This window comes from Lontra canadensis, unplaced genomic scaffold (genome assembly GCF_010015895.1).
Source record: "Lontra canadensis isolate GAN:19392208 unplaced genomic scaffold, GSC_riverotter_1.0 scaffold28, whole genome shotgun sequence".
NCBI classification, from domain to species: domain Eukaryota; kingdom Metazoa; phylum Chordata; class Mammalia; order Carnivora; family Mustelidae; genus Lontra; species Lontra canadensis.
The window spans coordinates 9,360,709-9,374,214 of NW_022631022.1; the positions used below are offsets into that span (position 1 = coordinate 9,360,709).

At 50.7% G+C, this 13,506-nt stretch overlaps 1 protein-coding gene across 1 annotated transcript in view; it reads left to right on the top strand.

Moving 5' to 3' along the window:
* The window catches only part of MYO1E (myosin IE), a 193,177-nt gene that overhangs the window by 174,288 nt on the left and 5,383 nt on the right, over positions 1-13,506 (top strand). The window contains exons 24-26 of the mRNA XM_032864826.1: positions 820-977; positions 2,105-2,197; positions 4,714-4,915. Of these exons, the coding sequence (XP_032720717.1) occupies positions 820-977; positions 2,105-2,197; positions 4,714-4,915 (453 nt within the window). The remainder of the gene's footprint in view (positions 1-819; positions 978-2,104; positions 2,198-4,713; positions 4,916-13,506) is intronic.

Consider the following 13,506-nt stretch of genomic DNA (forward strand, 5'->3'; position numbering starts at 1 on the left):
TGAGTAAAGCTTGATTTCCCCACCGGGGTCCAGGCTGAGAGGAGGGGAGGCGTGTGGGGGTGGAGCAGGGCTCTGACCGGCTGCTATGCCTCCACTTCCCCCAGCCAGTCCTGGAGTCTGCCGAAGACAGTCCCCATGGGTCTGCGTTTCTGTGAAGTGATACGGACAGCTACTTAAAATGAGGATTTTCTTGTTATATGGCATAAGAAAATACAAGTGAAAAGAGCAGACTGTGGGATTGTGTCATGCAGGCATATAGGCAGTGTGAAAAAATAAAAACTGGGTAGTTTTGGAGTTGTGAGTAAACTTCCCTTCAATTTGGATTTCGGTTGCTAGTGTGGAAGGGAATTTAATTAAATAATAACCCCTTTCTGTGCCAGGAAGTTTTGGGCTTTCTTGTGTCTGGCATCTCTCAGTTCTCCCCGAGCACGACCGAGGGAAATCGCAGAGGCATGGCGACACATCGTAGTAGGTGTGGCCTGGAAAGCGTCCCCTTCCTACTGTCCCCTGGGCAGGCGCACCTGAGTTCACCTGGAGTGACACTGGTACCTGTAATGGGCTGCCTCCCTCACCAGCCAGTTTCTCACAGGCGCTGGGCCCTGCATTCTCCTGCTTCTGGGGTCGGTGGCTCACCGTGCCGCTGTGCCAAACCCATGGATGTTGTCCCCCTCTGATGGCCCCAGGTGGGCTGCCGTCCTCCGGGCCAGCCTCGTTCTACCAGACGCTTGCCCAGCAGCGGAAGTCCACGCTGGGGTCCGCGAGCGCCATTTTTCTCGCTGTTGTGTACCTGCCCGTTACCCACAAATGTCCTTGTCGCAGGCTTGAACTCAAGTTGAAAAAGGAGAACTGGGGTCCCTGGAGTGCAGGGGGCTCCCGGCAAGTGCAGTTCCACCAAGGCTTCGGTGACCTGGCCATCCTCAAGCCCAGTAACAAAGTGCTGCAGGTCAGCATCGGACCGGGGCTGCCCAAGAACTCCCGTAAGTGTCCCCGGGCACCCCCCACCTCAGCCTCCCTCCCCCTGCTTGGCACCAGACTCGCATCTCTCCCAGTGCTCACGGTGGGTGCACACATCTGCAGGCCAGACCCCCACGGGACCCGCCCCTTGCCCCCGGACCTGACACCCAGCTCCTTCCTTCCGTGTTGTTGATGCCTTGTCAGTTTCTGCTCTTCTCGTTTCCTCAGCCCTTCTCTCTACAAGGAATTCCCTCTGCACCCCTCTTCCAGCTGGATTAATCCTACCTTCCTTTGTGTCCTTCCTGAGACCTTACTTACTGGTTTCCTTTGCAATACACACATCCCTGCAGAGATGTCCTCTGCGCCACCCCACCCCCCATGCGCCCTGTAGCTGCAGCTTGTTTTCTCGCTCCCCGTGTCTGTGTCAAGGGGACGGGTGTGCTTCCACCCTTCGTGGTGTCTGTGCCATTGGAAGATTAGACTCAAGATCTTGCAGGAAAAAGGCTCTTGACCCAAGCAGAGGTGGAGTGAGCGCTGAAAAGCGCTGCACTCTGGGGCCCGTGCCCCGCAGCACTCATGGGTTCCGCCTCTGTGCTGTGTTCGGAATAGGAGTGTGAACCTGAAAATGACCCCTCTTTCTCTCTTTTAAGATTTTTATTTGTTTGAGAGAGAATGAGAGAGAGAGAACATGCATGAGAGGAGGGAGGGTCAAAGGGAGAAGCAGACTCCCCACTCAGCAGGGAGCTGGAGGCGGGACTCGATGCTGACACGACAAGATCCTGACCAGAGCTGAAGGCCCTCGTCCAACCAACTGAGCCATCCAGGCGCCCCCTCCCCCCTCCTCTTTCTCTTTTGAAAGCCTACAAAGTTAGAAACACTGTTACAAGGTTGTGAATATCTCTTTGTAAAGGCATGGTCTCTAACATTTCAAAACCATTGTTCCGGGGACATACCTTCCGGCCCCTCCAGCCCAAGAGCTCCCAAGACAGTCTCTCCTTCAAACATCCCTCCTCCACTCCCACCTCCTGCAGATCCGGCCGGATCCCGGATTCCACACTTCACTGGAGGTTCCCATAAGCAAACCACTAGCAGAAGCCATAAAACCAACCAGCGGTGCTGATTTTGACTTTGGCTCGCTTGTTTATTTCAGGTCCCACCAGAAGGAACACCACTCAAAACAGAAGTTACTCCGGTGGGACGCACAATGCCAACTACCCCATGAGAGCTGCCCCTCCCCCTCCAGGTAAGCCGCGCGTGCCGTAGAACAGGCCCGCTAATCGGGACCCCTAACTTGGACAACGTATTTGGGAAGGAAACCCAGAAGCAAGTAAATGCGCACGTATCAGCGGGCCGTGAGCCATTTCAGTACCAACACAATGGCCCTGCTTGTGACCTCGACATGCAGGAGAAGTATGAGCTCGAGAGGCTGGAGTCAACGATCTGGATTTCATTACCTAGCAGCATTACTCCCTGAGGAAAGGCTTCTTACATCAGTAAGAGAAAAAGGAGTTCCTTGTCCATGGCAAGCAGAATGTCAGCTTTTCAGTCATAGGATGCGGCCTTCCTGGGGCTGGGAGCCCGTCAGCTGTGACCGCGACACCACTACTGAGGTCCAGCTGAGTATCACAAGGATATTTTACAACTAGTTGGTACCTTAATGAATTAAGTAGAAGATTTTTATTTTTGGTCAGATCGGTTCTAGGACAAGTGGTCTAAAAATTGAAGTAGTATCTAAAAGAATTACAAAATGGACACAAAACATTTTTTAGGTCTTACGTTTCCTGTTTCTCATCTTTTATGATAAAACTACAGCACGCAGGTCAATAAAATCCAAACCTGAGTAAATGCAAGATTTCTTGCCTATAAAAACCCATTTAGCGCTTTAAGAGCGCTCTCAAAATTTCCAAGATGTTTTTCCATCACTCACCAAATTCAGTCAATAGAGAACTGTCCCCAGAATATTTGGTATTCATAAGCTAAGGCATCTAGGTCTGAAGGGGTCATCTTAGGACCACACTCACATAACTCAAATCATCTCACACAAGGGAATCCCATTTGTAGCCGTGTCCAGAGGAAGCGGCGAAAAGCATTTCTTTTGTCTCCTGCTCCGTAGTCTCCCTGTTGTGTGCTAAAACACGAACACCGTGCCTAGCAGTAAGAAAATAGTTCTCATCTTTTCTGGAGTCCCCATGCTGTCTGGCCCAGATCTCTCTCTTCCCCTCTGCCTTCACCCTTGAAGAAAATCCAAGCACAAAAGAACCTAAGAGAACCAATGTAGGATTATGTTACTACTTATGTGCTAGCTTTCCTCCCCTGGGCAAGATCCTGGCCAGAAGACCTGGAAAGCTCATTTGCCTCAGCTAGGTTGGCCAAAGTTGCCTTAGACCAAATACTTGACCTTGAGCTCGGCTCCCAACCTCTCTACATGACCACTTCTCCATCAATAAAATGAGGCCGTTGGACCTGATTCCCTTTTACCAGCCTTTTCTCACACTATTTGTGGTGAAGGAACAAGGTCAGTTGGGTTTGTTTTTGTTTTTTTTTTTTTCCCTCTTTCTTTTCTTAATTTCTTTCTTTCTCAACCCATTGCAAACCATACTTTCATAAGATAAAATAAAAACTACTCCAAGAATGGAATTTTAAAAACAGTCAAATAGAAGCCCAAATTTCTTACTGGATTCAAATGACATGAAACATGTCTGCGAAACTGCTGTGAACGTTTCTGAGTGCTTATCCTTAATGTCTGAACTTATTGAGGGCAAGTGGCCCATCCGTGGACCTCTCACTTGGAGTATCACAGCCATTAGAGCATGCCCCTCTCCTTGACAACCTTGGCAGCAAGTAGGGGCTCACCAGGCTCCTTGTTTCCTTGAGGAAGAAAGTGACACACTGATGGGTCACAGATCTTGCTCAAGGTCAACAGAGCCAATGGAGGCAGAGCCAAACTTGACTGGCTAGTGTTTCTTATAAACTAGGGCCACCCCATCCATACCAAAGAGTTCTTAATTCATTTGGAAGAGGTTTTGTGGTTGGTTCACCAAAACGTGCCTTGGGGAGTCTTGTTCTCCTTCATTCTTGCCCAGATCTGTCAGTGGGAGAGGAGAGAAGAGAGAAGAGACCGTATAGACAATGGCATGACGATGCCCCTTTCAGCCAGGGCCTGTGGCTTGGAGCCTATCACCATATTCCCTTACTTACCAGATAATGTGAGCTTGACTAGGAACAGGTGTCTGGCTAAGAGAGCTTGCCATGTCTGTACTGATGCAAGCAGCGGCCACATTTCCCCTGCCTGTGTGGAGTGCTCCCTCTACCTCCCACAGCCGGCTCCTGCAGAGGACACCTAAGGCTGACCCCTTGAAAATGGATGTCCAGCTGTTGAAAGAGCTGCCTGCCAGCTCTCTTGAATCCTAACGTCATAATTCTTAGATCAACGAATGTGCCTGCCGACACATGGCAAGCTTACCTTTTGTTGCGTGTGGGCTTTGACACCCTGAACATCTGGTTGTTCTAATGTCAGGTTCAACAAGCATGTGTGATTGTCTGCTGTGTTCCAGCCACTGGCTCAGCACCTTACGATGTATTAGCTCTATTCCTCACGATTTATTTGCGGTCATGCCCTCTGTATTTTCAGATGGGAAAACAGAGGGCGAGAGAAGCTAAGTAGCTTGCTCTTGGCTAAGAGATGGAAGGAATTTGGAGAGCCTTTTAGCAGAAGATCAGAAATGGATGCATTGTTTCCTCCCCTTCTCCTGTCTTTAGGATACCATCAGAATGGAGTCCTCAAAAACCAGTTTCTGCCACATCCCCATGCTGCTGGCAACCAGAGGTTAAGTCAGAAAAGTCTCTACACCTCCATGGCCCGCCCACCCTTGCCGCGACAACAGTCCACCGGCTCAGACCGAGTGTCCCAGACGCCGGAGAGCTTGGATTTCCTGAAGGTCCCAGACCAGGGTGCTGCTGGGTAAGCGTCCCACCTCCCCTGGACGACTCTGGTGACCTCTCTCCCCGTTGATCACAACAAGGTCCAGGGATTTCTTTGGGCAGTCTCTGAATGATTCTACAGTTGTTTTCCACCAGCCTGTTGTAATCCGGGAGCCAAGGCCAAGGCCATGGGGCTTTTGGTAGACATTTCTGGAAGTACAGCCAGGTTGATAGCACATAGTTCCTTCTCTGGAGATGGCTAACCGTGAACCTCAGAAGAGGGTCCCCTTCAGCCCTGAGACTCAGTTTCTCTGTGACCTGTCTTGCTGTCTGGCAGGGCTGAGGAATGATGGGGTTTTGATCCCCGTGCAGGCAGTGGCATATGCCCTGCAGCTCAGGGAGCCCTTAGAAACCAAAGGATGACATCCCAGCCTCTGTAAGGTATGAATGTTCTTATGTGTACAGATCTTCAGGGCCTCAAAATGAGAGCCTGTCTGCCTTTCTAGAACTGAAAATGAAGACTGGTAAAAAGAAACCCACGGTTTTTAGCTGGAGGAAGGAAAGACTTCTGGAACTCTATATTGATATCCCAAGGAGTCCTTGGTGTGGAAAGGGGGTTAGACACGTCCTGCGGAGTCGCCGGGCATAAGACAGACCAACTTTAAGACAAGTCAGTGAGCTCTGCCAAGAGGTCGATTTTGACATCGGTGAACAAAGGAGCATTCTAGAAGCCCAAAGGTGAACTGCCCTGGGCTGTAAGGAGCGTCTTGTCCCTGGAAGTGTTCAGGTACAGGGTAGATGGAAATAACCAGGCAGAAATACTCTAGAGGATGTTGTCAAACACCAGATCAGGGCGAGCATCTTAGCTCAATCCCTGTTAACCCCTCCAACATTGGACCTCCTGCATCCGCTCTGTGAGCTCCGTCTTCCTCATCCAGGCCCTGGTGTGCTACCACCAGGCTGGCAGGTTGTTGGGAGGACCAGAAAGAACGTCCAAAAATGCTTGGCAGTGTACCAGACGTGTAAGGGGCTGCTCGGTCAGCCGCAGCTTGACGACGGTGATGGCGGTGACGGTGATACAACCGTTACCTCATGGTAGTTGAACTTGTGACTTGGAAGGAGTCATCCCATCCCCCATGATCCTCAGTGGTGGAGTAGTTTTCCCCGCTGAACCCCAGAATGGGCCTGCTCCAGGCCCCTCTTTCCCTCCCTGAGGCCCGCCTCCATTTTCCATTCTCTCCTTGTCTTTAGGATGATGATGTTTCGCGTCTGGTCAGGAGACATGTGTATGACATAGAGCTGTGCCAGGAGAGAAACAACAGCTCCTCCCATCCCCTCCTAGGCCCCATTACAGGATGTTTTTCCTGCCTTGTCAGCTTCCTTCAAAAAGACCACGAAGCTCTTATGAAAGTAACCACGCTCTCCTGGGGTTCCTTTCCCTCCGGCTAGTCTCACCTCATTTGAGCTCCAGATATGAAAGCAGCTCAGTTTTTTACAGATGGCTGTCCGTAGAGGGTTTGTTGCCCTCTGCTGGGTCTCTCCCCGCCTACCGCCATGCTTGTGTAGACCAGCTGCTCCCCACGGGTTCTAGCGATCATGGCCTACCTGACTGGGGCGTGGTCGAAAGCAGTAGTTCTCAGACTCTAATGTGCACAGAATCACCTGGAGAATTTCCTGGCCCACTTCCAGAGTGTCTGGTTTAGCAGGTCCGGAACGGTACCCAAGAATTCCCATTTCTACCAAGTTCTCAGATGCTGTTGCTGCTGATCCAGGGACCACATTTTGAAAAACGCTCATCTGAAGGCATCTGTTGTCTCATTGATAAAGCCAGGAAAGATTCCGTGTACAAGTGAATTCAAAGGGCGCTGTCGAGGCGCTAGGATTTTTAGTCCATAACCCAGACCTACGCTCTCCGGATGGATGGACATAGCGAAAATAGTCCAGCAGCCCTTCCTGGGCCTGGGTTGATGTCCCTACGTAGGCAGGGGATGAAAATCCATCAACAAAATGCACCAAATCTCTTAGCTCTGTCTGTTAGCTTCCTACTTGCTTTCGCTTTGGCAAGCAAGACCATCTTTCCAGCCCTGCTTTGCAAGTTACAGACTTGCACACCAGCCAACTGGGAGCATCTGTCAGCCAAAAGCAAGCAATTTAGGAACACTGTGTCTTAACTGAGGCTGCTCCCTTCCAGCCCTCGGCTGCCTGGCTCCGCATTTAAGCCTCGTCACGCCCTTTGCCACCTCTGGGTCTTGGCATATGTGATGGCATATCAGGCATATGTGATGTTGGCTTGGCAATGTCCGTGAGGCTGGATGGGGAGGGCACCTTTGCACCCGTCTACCAGAAAGGAGGCTGTTCCTGGCCTCCTGTGGTGCGTGTCCTCTTGCCCGGCGCACTCCGCCCCGGTAGCTACAAGAATCCCAGCCAGCCTCTCCTTTGCACCCTAAGATCTGCCGTGATGCCAACATTCCTTGAAAAATCACATGCCGGTCAAAGGGCTGAGCTGCTTCTTCGGATTTCATTTCTAAAACACATGAAGGGAAAATTAAAATAATTTCTAATGTGATCAGAGACCTTATACGGGCCTGAGACACATGCCTGAGGCATTTTGGGAGTCGCAGGGTCAGCTGCCTTTAACAGCTGCTCTTTGCCAAGAAAACACGAATTGCGTTCATTTCACAGCAGCCTGTTGAAGCAAACAGCAGACTCTGGGATCCCAAATCTTTCCACAAACACGAACACTGCTGTATACATCACAGCTCAAAGCAGTGACCTTGAACGTGCCAATCCGTACAAACCAGATAATGGTGGTCTTTCTCTGCTTGGGCATTCACACTCTTGGGCTTATCTTCCTTTTCCCTCTCCCACCCCCGGTGCACTTTTCTGTATGAATGCATTTAGCATAAGCAATCATTTCTTTTGGATCGTGTAATGTGGATAAAATCAAATGGTGTAATTAGCACCTCGAGTTAATTCCGGAAAGTCTCGGTCAGTTTATTTTAGGTTCAGCCAGGTTTTCTGGAGGGAGCACAAAGCCTTCACTAAATTACCATCCTAACTGGGTTCTTTCCCCTCGCCTTGCCGTGTTTGTGACATGGGAGCTATTCTTGGTGGCATCCTCATTGTCACTGGCTGAGGAGACAGAGAGAGGAGGTATCCTGCAGTCTCTCAGCACACCTTTTGAAATGTCTGGTGCAGGTCCTAGATCTTTCCTGATCCTCAGGAAAGAGAACAGGTTAAGCAAGAGTCATACAAACAATTCACTCATCACCCTTTGCTGTGACTTCCCAGGAACACTGCCTTTTTGGTTGGCCTCTATTTTCAAGGGGCTTAAAATTTCCAACAAGTGTCCAATAGCAATATTTCTCAACCCACAATCTACAGGAGCAGCAGCCGTATCCTGGCCCAGGCAGACATGAGGCTTAGGAATTCCTGGCATCCATTCCCATATTTCCAGTAATGTTTATAGATTCAACCTTTTGGAACTGAGTATATTTTAAAGAGCCAATGAAATAAAATGCCATTATTTTCCTTCTTGGAATTTCAAGACATAAATCTCACATCTGCAGAACAAAGGGGTGATACTAGAAAGCTTAATCTCAGCTGACCCTGGGATCAGCTAGGTACACCCAGCTGCCCCAGAGGTGTGGGAGCAGAGGGAGACGCACACAGAAGATGGCCTGGCGGTGTGCAGAGAGCACAGGAGTCACAGCTGCAGGGACGGACTGGGTGTCGGTCCCTGATTTCATTTGTTCGTCTTTCACTGATTCAGGCATCAGATATTCACGGAGCCCCATGCCTGCTCTGGGCCACACGTTGGACACAGCGATCGCTTCCCTCATCACTAGCTGTGTCCCTTCCTGTTCGTCATGGCGTCTTTCCACACCTTGGGGTCCTCACCTGCATCGTAAGGATAATAATCAGAGGTTAAAGCCCACCCTTCAGGGCGTCTTGAAGACGAAGGGCTTTGCAAACGGCAAGTGTTGCGCACCTTGAAAGTTTATGTGTATTGGTTTTATTACTGTTGTCCATGTGCTACGGTCTTACCGGGAAATACTCCTGTTCTACCAGGACTGAAAGGCGGCTTTACTCTCAGGAACTCAGATCTCTGGACTCCATGCGGGTGGAAGCTTCAGGCATTGCAGGCTTTGGGCCAGAGTGGGGGAGGTGTTCTTGTTAAACATCCTTTGCTCCTTTCCCAGTGACAGCTCGAGTCCTAGGGGCAGTGACAGGCGTTACCAGAGGAGAGCAAAGGCAAAAACACTCAACTGCAGGTAGCCTTGTCCTCATTGATGTCATCTGGGGCTTTGCTCTCTTGTGAGACTGGGCAGCTGTCCGTAAGCGTTCAGCTGTGGGTTGACCGCCTGAGGTCTCAGGGCAGAGTCCCCCCTCACCGATCTTCCCCAGTCAGGAACACGGGGCTTGTCCTTTGGTGCGGTTCGTGCACAGCAACTTGGATGGGAGGTGCTTGAGGACTCGGGAAACCTTGTGGGGTGGTTTAGGATGGATTGCGCCCGAGGTCTGGTGCCCTTCTCCGAAGAACGATGTGCTGCGAAAGCAAGTTGCCGTAGCTCACCTTCCCCGTGTGCTTGTTTTCCTCGTGAGGAAGAGATACACCCAAATGGTAAGGATGGGTCAAGTCGCCGTAGGAAAACCGGATTACGTTGCACCGAAGTTACCCAGAAGGAAACGCTGAATGGGCTCGGTGATGTGGAGTTTCAGAACTCAACCATTAATATGTATAGAGTGCAAAATAACTTAGGGAGGTTCAGGAATTCTTGCCCCAACCCCCATGATCCCCATGAAAGAATTGCTTTTGTAACAGTTTTCAGTCATGTGAAGCTTATTAGGAGGGCACATGTCCTAAGACACCAGAGGTACCAGAACACTCTAACTCCTACCTGTGTGTTAACAAAACCAGTTCAGGCAGGACGCTTGGTAGACCAGTGAACAGGGGCCACCACGACTGAGTGAGGACAGCAGCGTGCTGGTGTGCGGCCGGCTCTCTGGAGATAAAAGGGCCAGAGTTGGGGCGCCTGGGTGGTTCAGTGGGTTAAAGCCTCTGCCTTCGGCTCAGCTCATCATCCCAGGGTCCTGGAATCGAGCCCCGCATCGGGCTCTCTGCTCATCGGGGAGCCTGCTTCACCCTCTCTCTCTCTGCCTGCTTCTCTGTCAAATAAATAAATAAAATCTTAATAAATAAATAAAAAGGGCCAGAGTTGGGAAGAGATGTGTAGCCGCACACCATCGAGACTAGTGTTCTCGCCATCCTCGAGCAGCCAGACATTGATAACGTCAAGCACGTAGACAGAAGTAAAATGTGAGAGAATAATTAGGAAGGACTGAGTTTTGAGTATTTATTGCCTTGCTTGTAATTTATTAAAAATTGTCATTGTGTCCACTCTTGTCTGTGACAATGGCTGTGTTTAAGAGCTGACTTGCAGAATTCGCCATGCGTAGCGTCCTCCTCCCCTGGGCCGGACGGAGCCCATTCCAGCTCTCTGGGTGAGCAGGCCCGGATCCCTTCCTCGTGGCATTGACCACTCGACCCGGGGCTGCACGTGGAGGCCTTCCTGGCCCCTGAAAGGCCTCATTAATCAATTCCTGGCAGCTGGGAGTCTTTCTCTTTCATTATTGATTACACAGGATCGCCACCTAGTGATGCAAAGGGGGTTGTGTGGGTTGAAGGCTGAGACTAAGACGGAGCAGGGGAAATGGCTGTTGCTCCTGTCCGGTTTCTGGGTCTACACTGTGGTAAAATGGAGAGGCAGCCGTCACGTCATTGGCACAGATGTCCTGGGCTCCGTCGTACATCTGACAGTGGAGTTTGCGGAGAGCGTGCTAGAAAGCGTCTGAGCGTTGGGGTGAGCAGTCCTGGTGGGGCGTGGGGGCAGGCCAGCCCCCAGGACCAGGAAGGTGTGCACGGGTGCCATGAAGCAGGGCCTGTGAAGATGCCCGGCACCGTGTCTTGCCCGGAGCAGCCACGGCTGAGGCGAGCCGGTCTGACTTCCTACAGCTGCAGGAAGGGGTTCCCAGGTGACCCGCCTTTCTGCTGAGTTGCACAAGAGGGGTGGAAACAAACTGAGATGGGAGAATGGGGCTGCAGGGACTTGGCTCTGACTGGCTGCCTCACTGGGGAGTTGTGCTCCTTTCTGGTCACAGAGGACACTGGAACGGGGAAGAGCCAGATCACGGTGACTGCAGGGTTGGTTGTCTACACAGACACGTCCCTGATGCAAAATGCGAAGCTGTCCCCCACCTCCACAGCCATCCCCCTCAAACTCAGCCCCCCAGTCCACATTCTGCTCCCCAGAACTCAGTACCTCATCTCAAAGCTGCCTGGACTCTCTCTGCTCCCCAGTGTGGGGTATTGTGAGCCCTGTTTAGACAAGGTGGCTAAATCACTAGATGGCTTTAGATTGGTGAAGCACGGTGGCCATGGGCCAGGGCCTGGGACAACCAAGCCCACTATTGCCAATGGCCTGCAAGGGACTCTAAACCCCCAGTATCCCCTGAGCTTTTATTTTGGTTGGTTTTACTTTGACTTATCCTAAGGAAGTATCCTCTGATGCCTTGGTACCAAATACCATGCAGTGGCTGTGCTCGCGCAGGTGTTTAAATAGTCCTGCTCTCCATCTCTTCCGTCAGCCAGCCCTGGTTCTGGGACATCCAGCACTCCCAGGCGGACAGACTGGCTGAGGTCACTCTGGGTATCAGTGAGCCGCCAAACCAGAAGGGGTCTATGTGATTTACTTTGTTGTTTTTTCTTTAAGTAGTTTTGAGATATAATTTATAGACTCTTAAATCAACCCATTTAAAGTACCATTGAGCAGTATTTAGGTGCAGAGCTATACAACCATCATTGTAATCTAATTTAAAAAAAGAATTTTTAAGTAAACTCTATACCCAACGTGGGGCTACACGAATGACCCCAAGATCAGGAGTCCAATGCTCTACTGTCTGAGCCAGCCAGGCACCCCATCATAATCTAATTTTAGAATTTTCATCATCCCGGGAAGAAATGTCCTTCCCCCAACCCTCAGCCCCAGCCCTAGGGAACCACTAATCTACTTGCTTTCATTATAGATTAGCTTCCTCTGAATATTTCATATGAATAGGACTACCCTTTTGTAAAGGGAATTGTTTCCTCAACCTCGTATTCTCTAATCTTGCTTAACTTGTTTATTGATTGTAATAGTTTTTTAGTGCATTCCTTAGGTTTTTTTCCTACATGCAAGATCATCTCATCTGCGAATACAGGTATTTTTACTTCTTTTCCAGTCCGAATGCCTTTTATTTTTCTTGAGTACTTGCTCTGGCCAGAGCTTCCAGTGCAGTTTGGAACAGAAGTGGTGAGAGCTGGCATCCCTGTTTTGTTCCTAATCTTAGAGGGACAGCATTGGTCCCCTAAAGATGACATAAGCCAGGAGTACGTGACTAAGGTATCCCGACCCCAGCCGGGGCTCGTAAAGGAAGGTACCAATGTGGCCTGCGGCAGGACTTGAGGCTGGAAGCCCACAGGGGCCACACTTGGCGGGGATTTTGTGGGCCCCATGCAGGGTCTTGGTTTATTTCCCAAGGGCAGGGAGAAGCTCTCAGGATTTTTAGTGGAGGGTGTAGTGATCTAATAGACATTGAGTTGGGGGATATTCAGGGAGCCCAGGAAGGAGGCAGCTGGCAGCAAAGACATGAGGGAGGAGGAACTGCCAGGGCTTGGTCAAAGCTGGAGGCACTGGGCAGAGCAGCCAGGGGGGTGACGCCCAGGATTGCTGCAGGAAGGACAGTCGTACATTTCAGTCTTCCACCTTTTTCTCCCCGCTAAGAGGCCCCACTGGCCCCTTTTCCTCCGGGACTACACCTAACTCCCAATACTCTTGGGCTCAGACGCCTCATCAACTGCACTAATGTTGGTAAGTTCCCATCCTGGACATGAGAGAGGTCAGATCTCCATCTATGAGTATTTGGCGGGAGAAAGGGAGAGAGAGGGAGAGAGAATGCATGCATCCTTTCAACCCTGCATCCTAGAACTAGCAGCCTGGAAGCTTTCCTCCCTCCCAGGGTATTGTAATGCACACCCTTCCTCCGCACCCTCCCTTCCTTGTTGCTGGGAAATCAGATGACTTCTGGTATCCAGGCTAATGGCTCTTATTAACCAGATGCTGACACATCCCTAATATATAGGTTGCTTAATTAAAAGCCTGCTTGCCTGGCCAGTGTTCAGAGAAGCAAGCACTTCAGCAGGGAATGGGCATTTCCAATCGACTAGGGAGGAAATGATGTCATGCTAATGATCTACAAGATGCTTTTCCTCTATGATGAAAGAAAAGTGTTTGGTGGTAGGTGGGGACAGTGGTTGACCTAAGAGTAGAGCCCGAGTAACCTTGGGGTTTGCTCCCCTCCCACACAGGGAGCCCTAGGCAGCCCCCTGAAAGCCCACCCCTGATAGAAGCAGTCCTACCCACCCAGCTGGCAGCCAGGACCACCCCCCCACACACACACCCAGATACCCCCTCATGATCTAACCTGCTCATCAGCCCCCAGTGAGCATCTGTTATCAAGGGACCTCAGCAAACAGAGCAGCCCTGGCCTCCTGAGAGCACAGGTCAGAGGGGGTGTGATTTTCCCCTCACA